At 39.3% G+C, this 15,856-nt stretch overlaps 1 protein-coding gene across 3 annotated transcripts in view; it reads right to left on the bottom strand.

Annotated features, from left to right (window-relative positions):
• PIK3CB (phosphatidylinositol-4,5-bisphosphate 3-kinase catalytic subunit beta) overlaps nt 1-15,856 on the bottom strand; it is a 74,981-nt gene that overhangs the window by 25,832 nt on the left and 33,293 nt on the right. For all 3 annotated transcript variants that reach the window (XM_033150231.1, XM_033150229.1, XM_033150230.1), the window contains exons 3-10: nt 12,839-13,022; nt 10,560-10,785; nt 7,005-7,228; nt 5,589-5,771; nt 4,533-4,694; nt 4,173-4,259; nt 1,884-2,135; nt 876-972 (exon numbers count right to left, since the gene is read on the bottom strand). In XM_033150231.1, the coding sequence (XP_033006122.1) occupies nt 876-972; nt 1,884-2,135; nt 4,173-4,259; nt 4,533-4,694; nt 5,589-5,771; nt 7,005-7,228; nt 10,560-10,785; nt 12,839-12,991 (1,384 nt within the window). In that variant the 5' untranslated portion in view covers nt 12,992-13,022. The remainder of the gene's footprint in view (nt 1-875; nt 973-1,883; nt 2,136-4,172; nt 4,260-4,532; nt 4,695-5,588; nt 5,772-7,004; nt 7,229-10,559; nt 10,786-12,838; nt 13,023-15,856) is intronic.

A 15,856-nucleotide genomic window follows, 5' to 3' on the forward strand; every position in this document is an offset into this window, starting at 1 on the left:
TGCAGAAGACTGCAGCCTTCATGGACTTGAGGACCAGTTAAGGTTTGGAATAATGTACTGGAAGCACACAGATAACTCTTTCCTTTAAACCAAGGAGCACACACAAGTCAATGAAGTGGTTTGGCACTATTTTATCAGAAATTTCTGCTAAAACTTTGATGTGAGGGTGGGGATTACTTTTGGGGCTGGATTTGTTTCTTTTTCTAAAGAGAGAGAAAGCTAGCAATTCCATTCCAGAGATACGATATCTGTTATAAAAATACCGACATTCACTTTTTGCTATGTTCTGCAGTTTAAAAGAACCTCAAATTGCAAAAAAAAAAAGGCAAAATGTTTAGTCAGCAGGAACTGGTAAGGATCCATTGAATTAATAATGCCAATTCAGTCTGTAGTCATGCAACGATTATCCTATAGAATGGCTACTATTCCAGACCAAGTTATTTCATGCATTCAGCCAAAGCTGCACCTTAGCTGAACAGTTGCTCCAAGCCCATGTCAGATGAGTTACCGTAAGTGAAAAACATTGCAGTCAAAATTTGCCAAAACAGTGCTTTTCCAGCACTAAGAAATTTGTTTATTTTACCTCAAGGTAACATTTACATTTTTTTATATTATGAATATAAATATTTTATTATCCATATTCTATCTGCATTTTGTAATCATAATCATTATCTTCATGTGCTCAGGAGACACTGAATTCTGTATTACAAGAAGTACTGAATGGATTGTGATCTGATGTTACAAAGTTCATTCAACTTCAGAGGGGCTTTTGTGGAAGCCTAAGCAAGGCAGCCCCTCTGAAATGGACAGAGGCTGTGCAGTAGCACTGCATAGCCGATGGCACAAGCAGCTTCTTATCACAAATTAAGCCTTACCAGGAAATGACGACCAGCTGTACAGTACGAGGTCTCCAGTTTTCAATTGTCCTTTAAAATCAAACACCATAGTATTGACCCAGGCGACAGGGTAGTGCTGCAATGAAAAATCATACTGTTTGAAGATAAGGCCACAGTGGATTCAAAACCTTAAGACAACAGAACAACACACACACACACACACACATAACATACACACAGAAAAAGAAGTTGTGATGTGGATTTGGAAAAATCCTAAATGCAATGTGCAAAGAGTTTTCTATAATAAGAAACCACTAGTCTGAACTATTCTTGAAACTGAATGTCCACAAGTGTAAATTAATATATACATTTCAAGCTAATTGCTGTACTGTATATAGTATAAGATGCTGGAACTACATGACGGATGAGCTGCATCATATTAGGAGAATTCTTTCCTCTGGAGCAGGGTTTCGCAAACAGGGACGGGGGTCCCTCCAGCTAATTTTGGACTACAATTTAGCAAACCTGACTTTTATGCACAGTGTGGAAAAACTCTTGAAAACTAGGCTGAACACGATTTGTGCAATTTAGAATGCTAGCAGGACTACAGCAAATTGAATGTATGCTTTTTAATGTTTTCCCAACATGGCATTTATTATCCTCTGGCAGAAAGCAATATGTGAAAATGTGTGTGTGTGTGTGTGTGTGTGTGTGTAGCGTTCACCTTTATTCCTTTTCTTATATTCAAATGTAGAATGGTATGTGAAATTCACAAATGGTAGAAATGAGAATGAAGTAGAAAAAACAGTGAGGCAAGATTATTATTATTTGGTCCTATCCCCCTGTTTAAAAATGAATAACATATACTCTCGTGTGTGTGTGTGTGTGTGTGTGTGTGTGTGTGTGTGTGCATGTATATCAGCATATATCCTAACTTTCAGTCTGAAGTTTAGAATTTTAAAAAGCCATGGAAATGAAAAGTATGCAAAACACATGCAGAGACTTCCCAGTACAACGAACAGGAATGTAAAGAAACGAATCCATTACCACTTTGCCAGCTTTCCTAATGGTCTGGTATTTGGACGGATTAAGTGTCTTGCTTGGATTATTTTTTTTCTTTTTATCCATCACAGCATAGACCACAAAGCACAGCCTAGCCATTCTTGGCAAATCACAGACGTTGATATCAAATTCCAAGGGTTCGTTCCAAACATGGTCATTTCTCCCAGATATTTCTGAGCTTACGATAGGCTTGCAAAGGAGCTCAGTTCCATGGAAGAGACCAGCCCTGACATGAACCTGCAAGAGATAAATGACAGGGAAGTATCCAAACACATTCCAGAGAGTAAGGATTATTAACCTAGAAGTATTTCCTGCTTAGAAAGAAGGCAAGGCAGCTCTGGAATATTTGCCCTAATTAGTGTTCTTATGCTACATGCTAGAAAATTAGCTACACTGAAGATCTAAGCAATCTGTGGGTAGTGCAAAGGTAAACTGATGGTAAATATTTGGCTTCTCATGCCTGGGCACAAAGTTTACCAATTAGGAGAGTGGATGGTAACAAGAAGCATAACTAACCTCACATACATATTTTTGCTTATATTTCTAGAACATGAATGATAATGACGATCCAGGGTGTCTTTGCATCTTTGGAGGCAATTGTTACAACTGGGAAATGGTTCAGATTTGTTTTTGAATTGCAAATTAGTATGCACATATGTGATTATTTTCAAGTGCATATATTTGGCACATGCCTTAATATTCTATACTGTGTCCTAATTGAGTGATATTCCTATGTAGACATAACTAAGAAACCCCCCCCCCAACATATTTCTAAAGCTGTAGTCCTTTCTCTTTAATATAATATAATTAGCAAACTTTTGGGGGCTGTCTAAGGTACCTTTGCTGAAAAGCACTTTACAAAATAGTAATACAAGCAAAAAAGTCAGTCACTCACAGTCAGATTTCCTTCAGACCTTATGGAATGGGTTTTAGCCAGAACTAATGCTAAATCTCCCTGATTTTAAATGTGGTTTATTTCTGACAAATCTTTGTGGCAAAATCTTAAATAGCAGCTTAAATGAAGCATTGAGCACTTTTTTTTGAAAATGTAGACAAAAACTTGCTGCACACATTATTGTCCCATTTTCAAACAGATCATTACACAATCTCTTCCCCTCCCCACTCTCTCTTCTGTTTTCAGGGGGGGAAAGATTGCTAGGTTTATAGATATGCAATATTCATCCAAAATAACAAACAGGGAAATAATATTATATATGAATTAATTAATAAACTTTGTATACCACCCTTCATCTGTAGATCTCAGGGCGGTTCACAACATAAAAATGCAATATAAAAACACAGATTACATAGAACGCAAAATGGTAAAACATGTTTGTTAAAAATAGCTTTGTGGCATTCTGCTCCTCCTTAGCAATTACTACATTTATCTCCCTTTCAGTATATAAAAACTTGAACTGATTTTTGTTCAAAACAATTTGTCCTGAAAGGTCAGTGAATTGTTTTAAACATCATGCCAGTCATGCCACACTATGAGCCCATTCATATTTTTTTTTTGGTCTTCTCCAGCTGAAAATTCATTCATTCTCTTAACTGTATGCCAAACAAACAAGGGAAAATGCGTGCCATTCTATTTCACAGGCAAAATGCATAGGAAGGGGTTTATGCAGTAAGCTCTTACATATTACAACAGGCACCCCCAACCTCGTCCCTCCAGATGTTTTAGGACTACAACTCCCACCATCCCTGACCATTGGTCCTGTTAGCTAGGGATGATGGGAGTTGTAGTCCCCAAACATCTGGAGGGACGAGTTTGGGGATGCCTGTGTTACAACCTTGGTTTAAAATGCATTATTTTTACAGGAAATACCATTTCATTTGTTTCTACGTTCAGCATCTTCAGTGAACTAAGTACAGAGCAAAACACTTAGTGGAACCAGATTATACTTGCAAATCTTTTAAAATCTGGAAATTCATCTGAACATTTACAAAAACATTTACATATTAATGCCATAAAAGTAGGAATATCATTCAGTTTCAGTTAAATTTGCAGATTGATTAAGAGTTCACATATCACCTTACGTCACGATATTTCTGTCTACATAAATATTTTTCAAGACAAGTATCATTTAGCATCACTCTGTAGCTTTTGATTTACAGCTCAGCCAGAGATTCAAGCCAATTCCCAATTGTAATCATGTAGTCATAAATTAGACACTTGTTTATTAAATAATTAAATGCAGCCTTGACAAACAAAGGAAATTTGTTAAGACGATCAGCAGAAACATCACTTGCGTTGGGAAGGAATTTAGTTACCTTAGCTGTCTCTTCTGTGTTCAACTTGTTGCCATTCACTAGGACTACCTTGAAAGGATTGTTAATATCCCATACACTTTGAGTCAACTGTTGTAGAAAGGAAACAGCGATGAGAGATTTCCGGGCTTTTTGAGAAACGCGTACATTTCAAGATCATGCTGCTTTTAAAAAAGCCGTGCACTAAATCAATAACTAATGTCTCTCTTCTGCAAAGAATGTTTCTCTTTTGCCAAGAATGGCTTTTGGAGGTAACAATACAAACATTAACTAACAGCCAACTTTAAGCTGCATTTTTAAATGATTTGCTTGTACCTTCTAGACATGAATGCAACAATTCTTAAAACGAATGAGAAAACTCACACGTGTTTTTTTGGGTGGTAGAGGAACAGGAGGGTTGCCTGGTTTTCGGTTTATGGCAGCTTCTATAGCCACCATTTCCTGATCACACATTTTTTTTATGGTGCTGCATTCAATAAGAGTGAGCTGAGGAAGGGCTCTGCTCATCACACAACGATGGATATACTGAGAAAGGAAGAGAGGCAATGAATCTGTTATTTGCAGGCAGAAAATTAAACATGAAGTCCTTAAAGCATGTTGTATTTAGGTCCATATATATATATATACTTCAAAAAAGAAGGGAGGGAAATCATTTGGGGTCATTTAAGCTTTCAAAAAAAGCAATTAACCCGTCAAGCACATCCACACTTAAAAGATTTGCTGCAACTCTTGATTCGTTTTCAAAATGTTTCGTATTTTGAGGTAACAAAGCACCTAGAATAGGTATTGTAGAGCAAAACACAGAGTTCACATCTGCATTGTCCAATTATATACTGTATATACTTGAGTATAAGCCTTGTTTTTCAGCACATTTTTTGTGCTGAAAAAGCTGCCCTCGGCTTATACTCGAGTGAGGCGGGCGGTGGGGGCGGCGAGAAAGAAGCCCTTTCTCTCCACTCGTGCCGCCGCTGCCCGCTCACCCCAGTCAACCATTCCTTAAGAAGTGTACAAGAACAGCGGTTCTTTACTCTCCCCAGGCAGCTTGTTCCGTTCCTGAACTGCTCGCATAAATGCAAACTTGGCGAAGGAGGAAGAGGAAGGAGCAGCCCAAAGGGCTGCTTTCGGGCTGCTCGTTCCTCCTCCTCCTCCACAGCGGCAAAGGTGAATCGGCTTATACTTGAGTCAATAAGCTTTCCCAGGTTTTTGTAGGAAAATTAGGTGCCTCGGTTTATATTCGGGTCGGCTTATACTCGGGTATATACGGTATTTCTTCATGTATGACATTACCAAAGAAGTAAAGAAACAGACATCTTGGGAGAAAACACCAACTTCCACCCACTCAATATCTGATTATTTTTTTAAGCCACACCTGCTAAGCAATCATATTGGTTTTTTTTAAAAAAGAAAAGAAAAGAATACCTGGAACTGAATTAATGGATGGTCCCCAAAAACATATTCCAGTCTTCCACTAACTTGCAGAACATAGTCAGAAGGATCAACTTCTTCGTCTTCTCTTCCATGGATAGTTAAACGTTTACGAATTGCTAGTTCATTCAGCTTGATAGGGTTTATATTAGGAGACACCTGAAAACTAAATACGTCCTATTAAAAAGAAGAATAGCTATTACTTTCAAGTATGAATGAAAATAAGTAATTCATTTTACTTTAGAGAATAAAAACCCCAGTCTATGGGCCATATAACTCTTAATAAGGATATTTCCTGGTTTATATAAAAAAGAAACCTGGTAGGTGTAGCTAATCATTTTACTATTTAATACGCAATTGTGCAAGATAAAATACGTTTCTATTGAATCCTCATCACATATGTTGTGCACAAATGCTTTTATAAGGGTACATACAGAGCTCTCTTTTTTTTGAACACACTAAGAAGATGCAGGAATTCAAAAGCAATTATTTACAAATGCCTGCTTTCATTTTACATTTTATGATGAATATTATTTTTTTGTCTACAGGCGTATTTATAAAGCAGCCTTCTGGTAGCAAGCCAAACCTTGTAATGGAAAATCATAACCATAATGAAGAAGTCTGTCAAAATCAATTCAATATTTTCTCAGTTTCAAAAGTTGTCCGCCTCAAAACAGCTACTTTCCCTGAAGTTAACCGCCAGATACAGAGGCCCTCGCAATTCAATATTTTTTAAAAGGAGACCTTCTTAAACACAGTGTTTCTATAGAAAAAACATTTATAAAATGTTCTAAACACTAATGTATGAAGGTCAAAATGGACTTTAGATTAATGGCATACAGAACTTGAATCTCATGCTTTGGAACCCTTCATGAAGATGACTCAGAAACTTCAACTGGTCAAAAATGCAACAGTCAGATTACTGACTGAGGTTCAATTTAGATCTCATATAACCCACTTTAAAACTGCTGCACTGGTTGACAGCTCATTTCTGGGTCCATTCAAGGTACTCAATGTAGTGTTTAAAGCCCGTAACAACTCAGGCCTCAAATACAGCCATCAAAACCTATGCAAGATGTCTATTATCTCTGTTTGGACTCTGTTTTAGACCCAACGAAAGAATTGTTGCCATTGCACCACATGGTCAACTAAGTGTTACAAATACATGTTGCCTCTGTATAAAGTTAAGTTTATTTTTTATTGACTGCTTAATTAGACTTGATTTTAACAGTGTATATATGTTTATATACTGTTTATTTGTATATCTGTACTGAATATTTATTGTATTTGTATATTTGCACTGAAATGATTGCACGGCAGACAATATATAATGTACATTTTGCAACTTGGAAGTGGGAATTACTTGAGGTAGCTGTGGAAGTGTTATCTAACTATGGCCAATAATCCTACCCGGCAGTTGTCAAAATGAACAGCCACAACTAGATTGCCGCCATAAAGTTTATCTTGGAGGTTTTCCTGTGTTGCTGGCTCTAGGTGCGGTGGGTAAGTGTACTTCAACCAGTCCATCCAAGACAGCCCCACAAGTGACTGCATCTTCTCTTCACTGATTCGCCGCATTTTAATCCGGAATTCTTTGACTTCTGGGTCTTGTAGGGCATCAAACTCATGGAGGCCTGAAATGATTTAATTAAACAATACATATTTTTAAAAGTGTCAGAGAGAAAGAATCACATTGCACCACACGGCCAACTAAGGTTTACTCTGAGTAGACCCACTGAAATTAATGGGCCTAATTCCGTTATAGACACTAATTTCAATGGGGCTACTCTGAGTAAAATTTAGCTGAACTTAGCTAAGTTAGCCCAAAACTTAGCCCAAAAAGTTGTTTCTTCTTTTAGTGTTATTACACGAACCAATTCAATGCCACATTTTCCATTAAAAACCCTAACTATATATATATGATAGATACTATCACAGCTGTCATTTTGAACTTTCCATGGAGAATATTCTGCTGAGAAAGTCTGAGATTTATTTATTTATTTTTTATTGTAAATCACAGCTATAGGTTTACCTTGTCTTCCATGGAACACTGAAATCATATTTTGACTGAGTACTTTAATAAGTATTTCTACTTTTATAGGAAAAAGACACAAAAAGAGCAAAATTGATATAGGCTGCTCATTCAAAAGGTTATGAATTGCACCTTACATATGCAGAGTACTACAGTACTTGGAGGTATGGGAAGCGGAACATTACATTTTCCATTAATACTTTAGTAATAACTTCAGTTGTATTTGCCAATGTCTAAGGCATTTTAAACATAAGCCTTCACTGAGGAGCACGTGGCATAAAGCGCAGGTCAAGCAGGTTCGAAGAGGAATAACTAATTCTACCCTGAGAAGTACAAAGAACCAGAGAACATGCTTTGTTTAAAATGAGGGAAATTGCCCAGTCATTCTTTTTCGAAATAATCAGTTACAAAAATCTAAAAAAGAAATCTGTGCGTCAGTAGATGCCATTGTCAGCGCAGACAAGTTAGGGTTCAGTTTGCTGTTGAAAGCTAAACAGAACTTGTAGATATTGTGCCAGGAATTAACAACAGCCCATTGTTTCTGATGGGAAGCATGGCCTGCCTATTGATTACCAGTATTTTTAATTTCAACATAAAATGCATCATTCCCTTTGCAAATTGCAAGCATGAAAAAAAAAAATATTATGTTAAAAATTCAACAGCAGCTGACTGCATTATGCCTCTGAATACCAGCTGCTGGGAATTGCAGGTGGGCAGAGTGCTGTTGTGCTTATGTCCATCTTGCAGCCTTCCCACAGCCATCTGGTTGTCCTTTGAGAACAGGATGCTGGACCAGATTGGTCACTGGCATGATCCGGCAGGGTAACCTTACATTCTTATGACTTGTAGTTTCTGAATCCCTCAATAAGTAAATTTCTAGCTGTATATGGCAAGAGAACCACTTGCATGCCAATGGTGGGTGGGCCCAGAGGCAAAAGCCAACAGAGAAAATAATGTAAAGCTTACTTTTGTACAGGTAAGTTTCTACAGACATTTGCATGACCCTCTCAACCCTCCATCTAGGCAAACAAGAAGCATTATCAAAGTTTAAGAGCTATGGGGGAGCAATACTTGGGGTGCAAAACATAGCCAGAAAAAGGGTGTGTGGCAAGGGAGAGTCAAAAGGCCCATACAGAGAGGTCTTGCAGGCTGTATCCAACCCCTGGACCTGAGGCTCGCGCTAGCCCTGCCTTAAAGGCAGTAGAATCAGAACATCCAGAAGAATTTTAAATTCACACATAGAAAACATATTGGTTATTCAAATGCTAAAGTCGCAATTACGGCCTATGCTAATGCTGCTGCAAAGATGTTTGTCTCCTATGCAGTCTGCTGCAGATGGTAGAAATAGAAGATTTTCTCTTCTTGCCCTTCTCTTTTGAAAGGTTTTTGCGCAGCAATTGGTTACTGCCACCACTAAAATGAGGAGCACCTGGTTACAAGGAATAGCTCCAACTCAAACATTGGGTCACCAGCCTTTTTGGCCCATAGGCACATTTGGACTTTGGAGCAAATGCAAGTCCCAGTCATTTATCTCCCCACTCCCCTGAGAGAGGGTGTGCCCAAAGACATTGCCTTTCCAGGGGACCTGGGTAAAAGTCAGATACAGTAGAATTAATCAGAGGTTTGAAAAGCAAATAATAGGAAATAGGCAAGGGAATGTCAGAGGCTTCACGGGAACCAGTGGAAGACCTCAAGGGTCCCAATGCATGCCTGGGTACCCTTGCTGTAGAGAATTGTATCCATAAATTAAATTCCATCATGCAACTGGTCTTATAGGCCTCTGAGTCTGAGATAGATGGCAAGACAAACCAGTGTGGAATTAGGAGTACTGAGTACACAACATGGGCCTACCCCTGCATTCAATTGCCATAGATGTGGAGGCTTAAAAACTTCTTGTGTGCATGCGTATTAATGTTATGCTGTAAACCTACCCAGGGGCAGGATATCATTTCCAAAAGAAACAAAAGTACAACACCTCATGGGGGAAAAGCAATGAAACCGATAAATCTTACTTTTCACTTTTGCAAACCATATGAAAACAGATATTTCTGTACTGTGTTTCCACTGATCACTGACAGGTGTGTCATTGCAATCACTAAAAAGTATGCAAACCTCAGCTTTCCTGTCAATTTTGGGAGCTGCAGGTGTGTGCAGAGGTTTCCACGCTATTCTTAGTTCCAAGGTATTATTTGGCCGCTGTATTGCTGAGGTCCTCTGAATGAATAGCATAGAGCCCTATAGATCAGTCCCCACCATCCTTTTCAGTAACAACCTTGAGCTGTGGCAGAGAGCAGAGAATTGTTGCTGACCTTACATGAAGCTGCAACACAAGATTAGAGACCATTGGAGGTCCTTGCAACCACAAATTTTGTCTTGGCAACAAAGACTGCCCCAAGCCTGTGGACCACTGGAAGAAATAGAAGTTTGGTGTCTAATACATTTCTATCTTAAGTCAAGATAAGCCTGTTCAATTATACCTGATGGTGAAAATCATTAAAGTGTGTTTTTAAGGAAAGCATGTCCAATTAATAGGCGTTCTTTACAGTCCAATTACTGGGTAGTGTACATATGAATGTGCATCCATCATACCTTGTATGCACATCATTAATAGAACATTATCACTATCCAACATTTGTAACATCCTAACACAGAAACACATATAATTGATTTTTGAATGCCTTCTTCAATATGGTATTTACTCTAATTATGATGCTATGTAAAACTATTAAAATTTGGGTGTTTTTCCTCATAGTTAATCAGAATGAGGGATACACATTCAAGGACAGAAAATGTTCATGTTAAATTTTTTTGGGGGGTTAATCTTAGCATAGTTAAGCCCAGTCCTTTTAATGCTTTCGGGCTAATTTCAATCCACCTTAATGCTCTTTTGGTGCTGTATCTCCATCTCCACAGCCAAGAACACCAATATTTACCTTTTCCTATGAGGACACCTATTTTAGAGTCCAATTTTTCCCCTGGGTTGCAGCTTCTTGTAATTAGTTGAAGGACAGGAAGGAACGGTCTAACGTCACAGAGCCTGCGTGTCTCATCTTCCAGTTCTTCACGTACCGCTGTTTGGTTCACACAAGAGAACATATAGGAGTCGATCTCCATAAGAAGATGAAACAGAGGGTAACTCTGTGCTTCCTTCCATAATAGCTGCAAATAAGCACAGAGACTGTAACAGTAGAATGCTTTGTTCACCAAACCCACTCACTGGAAAGTAAGACCTCTGTCAACTGTACGCACAGCATTAGGTAGGTGTTTCTGTCTCACTCATGCAAGCCCTTACTTCAGCTTAAACAAACTTCCTTCAATCAAACACAGCTGACTCAAGCCTCCAGAGAATAGTGGTAGGTCATTCATCTATTTTAAATTAATACAGCCATTGTTTTTTAAAACTAACAATCACTGGTCCTGAAAGAAAACTGGTTCTCTCTGCTGTAAAGACTGCCCTGGAACAAAGTGTCAGGAGTAAAAAGGTACACTTGTCACTGTCTTTATTCATGTTCTAGTAATGAAAACAAGTGCTAAAGGCTGGGGTGGGACTTCTTTCCCAAGTCGGTTCTTCTGCATTGTTTTTTTGACTGCTGGTTTGGCAAGATTATTGTGGAGCTTTGGCCACAAAAGCGTCTGAAAAGGACATCAATTTCAGGCCAGTTGTAGAACTTATGGGCGACTAAGATTTCTGAATCTATCAGCCAGTAAGCTAGTTAAACAGATGACATCTCAGCAGAAAAGAATCTGCCTGGCCATCTTCTATGTCTACTAGTAAGAGAATATGTAGCAAGCAGATTCCAAGGTTCCCAGGGCCCCATAACACACTACTGCTGGCAGCTGTTTTCCATGGGGTTCTGTTCCTGCCCCTGCCCTGCGTTGGTGAAGCATGCATTAGCATGATCTTCCCCATTATACCCCCATTATGCCCTGACCCCAGGGGTGGAGGAAGTGGGGTGCGGTGGAGGCGGGCCACCCCAGGTGTCACTACTGAGGGGGTATGTGACAAAATGCCGGGCAACACTCATCGCGGGGCCTACAGAGAGTGATGCAGTGGCTTGGGTACCCGCAGGCTCCGCGCTGCCCCAAATGGTATGCCCACTGCCTCCCCCCCAGCTGTAGGGTGGCTGAGTGGGAGGAGGCAGGCAGACTCCTCGGAGGCCCCATAGAGCGTCCTGCCCCAGCTGGCCACACCCCTGGGCACAGGGCACACGCACAGCGCAGGCACCCAATCAGCTTGCTCTGCTGCTGCCTGCCCCACTCCCATTATGTGGTATTACATTCCAGTCCTGCCCTCTTCTGGGTCCAAAAGGACCCGAACATTGGCAATCACACATCAATTGGATGGGCGCAAAACGGTCACCTCCTGTACTTGTGAATTCTTTCCTGTTAGGTCCATGGGGGTGACTAGAACTGCATTTAGACATGAAGATTATTGCATTAGCTTTCCTGGTTATAATGCTAGCACTTCTGTCCTGCTTTCTAAAGTTCCATTTACACATTAATACTGTACTAGCTGTGTTGTGAACTGTGGTATTTTTTTTGTTTTTTTATTGATATACTACTGCCATGTCACACTAAATCTCATTTGCATGAGTGGGTTTGGTGTTACATCGAATTGTGCCATCATTTGTGTGTGTGTGTTTCTGTTCCCCCATGATTCCCCCATGAAAACTGTGGGAAAGAATTGCACGCTGCAATGCCGCCCCAAATTTCATCACATGGCATGACCCATGAAAACCACGGGGAGATTACACCAAAGGATTTTCCAGGTAAACAGGGTTGCATCTGAATTTTCTCTGGAAGTGATTAACACAGAAATGAACCCTAAAATTCCCATAGATTTCCATAAATGTCCCTTAATCCATGTGAAAGATCACAGGAAAAAATGCAGAGATAATAGGTAAGGAACCACTGGAAAAATGGAATAAAATGCAGCCTACTTCTAACCAACATAGTTACAAGAATCTAAGTGATGTGCACACTTGCAGGAAAACAACAAAGGGATGATGCTCATGCAGAAGCTCGTGTTTTATAGGGATCTGCCCTTCAAACCAGACCCCCAAGTCACGTTTCACAAAATTTAAATCAGGTTACATACTCAGGAATATTATTCTAAACTCTTAAATTATATGATAAACAAAATGCACTTCAATGAGAAGTAGTAGGTAATAGACACTTTAAGAGCGAGCCAGTTTTACCTGTTCTATATTACCTGTTTTATAAGACCGATAGTGGCATCACGTGGGACATCTAGACTGATGTAAATTCCAGTGGGAAGCAGGAAGTCCACAGATATTAAGCCATCAGCTGCTATCTGTGAATCTACTGCCCAGATGTCTAGGGCATCTGCCATGGCAGGAGGCATAATGGACTTTAAATCTCATAACCATGTGGTCCTAGAAGAAAAAAATAAATTAGAATAATTTACTATGTTTATTTCCATGGGACTGCTTTTAAATCAGAATCAAATACTACACAAACATCAAAGTGTACCAAACAGTGGCACCAACACTCACATAGACAAAGTTTATGAGAAGACGCTGCCTTTTTAGGCATGACTTCTGGTCAGAGCTTCACTTAAGTTTGTCTAATGTAGGGTAAGGGAGGAATAAAGAACTGCAATATTCTGAAGGGTATTTTTTGCATTTAAAAAAACTTGTCTAGTAGGCATTTGGAAACGAGGCGTTCTAGAAGGCAAAAAACAACACACACAATGGATTGCTATGCTAGTTCTGAGCTGGGATTAGAAATCTTTGTAATGGAGAGACTGTCCAACTGTGAAATTAGAAGAAAATACAAATTTTAAGTTAGAATATTTTGCTCAGACATTGGGGAAAAAAACAAGCGCAAAAGTGTGATTATGAGATGTGCAACTAGTAAATAATAATCCCAGAAAGTCGATTTTTTCTGCCATTGAATCAATACTTTAAAGACAGCCCAACCCCCAACCCCAACTCCCATTTTGCAATGTCTGGGTGCACAAAACACATCTTATAATTCATATTCTAGCCTGAGTTGGGAATTTGCATTTACAAAGCTCAAGTACAAAGCCCTCTTGGACACATATTTACATGGTCCATTGGATTCCTTCCAGCATGTATGAAAAGGGAGAATGCCATAGTAGCTTTCAAATACCTAAAATCCTGCTATTTTTATATAGGAGTCGGAAAAGCACAGCAGCAATTGGGTGTTCTAGAGATACTTGCAGAAGCATGAGAGCAAAGAGGTTTCAACAGGAACAAATCAATTAACAGTTTAGCAATGTGTACAGGGCTAAGTTCACACATGTAATAAAGAGGTATGGAAGTGGTTTCAAACTGCCACAGAGCGTAAGGCTGTGCACACAATACCAACTTAAAATACAGCAGTGGGAGCACAGTGGATGCAAAGGACATGGGAGTGTAAGCCCAAATTTCCCTACACAGTAAGCCATTCATGTCAGAAGCTTACCCTCATCCCAGGAGTTTTCACCTCATTCTTGCAAAGATGCCACAATGGACATGGTGAAAATCACTGAAGCCTTGTGGGAAGTGAATCCCATGAACAACATACCACACAATCTCTCTTCCATTTAATGGCTTTTTTCAAGTGGTGATCATGTCATAATGTCGTGTGTGAATTAGATGTAATCCTATAAGCAACCCTGCTCTCACCATGTGACATTTGATGCCTGCAGTTTTAGGACTTGGGAACTGTTTCAGGGGCACTAAATTAGTACACTGGCTGAAAATCACAGGCTTGGGGAAGGGAGAAGTCCCTAAAGAGCAACAAAAGCCTGAACCAAACATATTCCTCTGTTTTGTGCGGATACCATTTTATAAAGTTCTGGTTTATTATTAAATTGTGCATTCGATAGGAAGCTGCCAGGAGGGAGGAAGTGTCCCAGGTGAAGATCAATTTAGAAGTGCTGAAATCAAACTAACGTTCGGGGTGTGTGTGTGTGTTTTCAATATGCAAATACAACAACTGCACAGTAGAAAGGAATGAGTGAGCATTTTGTTTACCAATGAAACAGATTAGCTTATTTTCAGAAATGACATCCAGTGGACATTATAATTTGCGCCACTTGCGGACAACATAAAGGTCAGAGAAGTGCAAAGTATTTATACAGAAAATGGCACTTGTCACAGCCATGAGACTGCTATGAGAATGAATCACAGGCCAAACTGTATAATGCGAGGCGATGCCTGTGAATGACTAACACCCTCACATCCAGCAGTTGAAATAATGCCAAGGATCCATCTGTGGCAAATAGTTACATGAGAGGAATTTTAAACAGCCCCCAGCAAAAGGGGGGGAAAGTTTATATCCAACTATTTATACCTACCTAATGAGCCAGTTCAGACATCATGATGAACCATAGTTCACTGTGATGGGAATGAATGTTAGTGGGCCTTTGGCTCTCACACTCTCCTCCTCCTCCTCCACCAAGTGCAAGAAGATAGGCAGGTTTTGCTTCCATTATGCTTCCATTAAAAAATAATAATAACTGCAGCTTGTTGTTTTGTTATCTTTAACTATTGTTTGTTTCAAACAATACAACTTCAAAATCATTTTGATGAAGGAGGGTATAAAAATATTTTAAATAAGAAAGTTGAAATCTGTAGAGTTTATTTAAATGTGTAGAGTAGAACTGTAGAGTTGGAAGGGACCCCAGGGGTCATCTAGTCCAACCCTCTGCAATGGAGGAATCTCAGCTAAAGCATCCAAGACAGATGGCCATCCAACCTCTGCTTAAAAACCTCCAAGGAAGGAGAGTCCACAACCTCCCGAGGGAGACCATTTCACTGTCAAACAGCTTTTAATGTCAGAAAGTTCTTCCTGATGTTTAGTCGGAATCTCCTTTCTTGTAACTTGAAGCCACTGGATCGGGTCCTACCCTCCAGAGCAGGAGAAAACAAGCTTGTTCCCTCTTCCGCGTGACAGCCCTTGAGATATCTGAAGATGGCTGTCATATCATATGTGATAGGTAAATGTGACAGGTAAATTTAAAAGTGTTGGTAGAAACACACTTTTTGTTCAGTGACTCATACACACTGTTTGTTTTAATGTTTGTAGTTTCTGAAAGTACATTTTCTTGCGTGTTTATGCATTTATATACAAAATAGTATACAGTTTATATATAAAACAGTCGTTTGAAACTTTTCTATTTTAACTTTGCTAGAGCTGCTGCACTTGATCATGTAAACTCAACTCACATTTTAATATAGTAGATAAAGTATTCTACATG

The sequence above is a fragment of the Lacerta agilis genome, chromosome 5, assembly GCF_009819535.1.
Source record: "Lacerta agilis isolate rLacAgi1 chromosome 5, rLacAgi1.pri, whole genome shotgun sequence".
In the NCBI taxonomy this organism is placed as follows: domain Eukaryota; kingdom Metazoa; phylum Chordata; class Lepidosauria; order Squamata; family Lacertidae; genus Lacerta; species Lacerta agilis.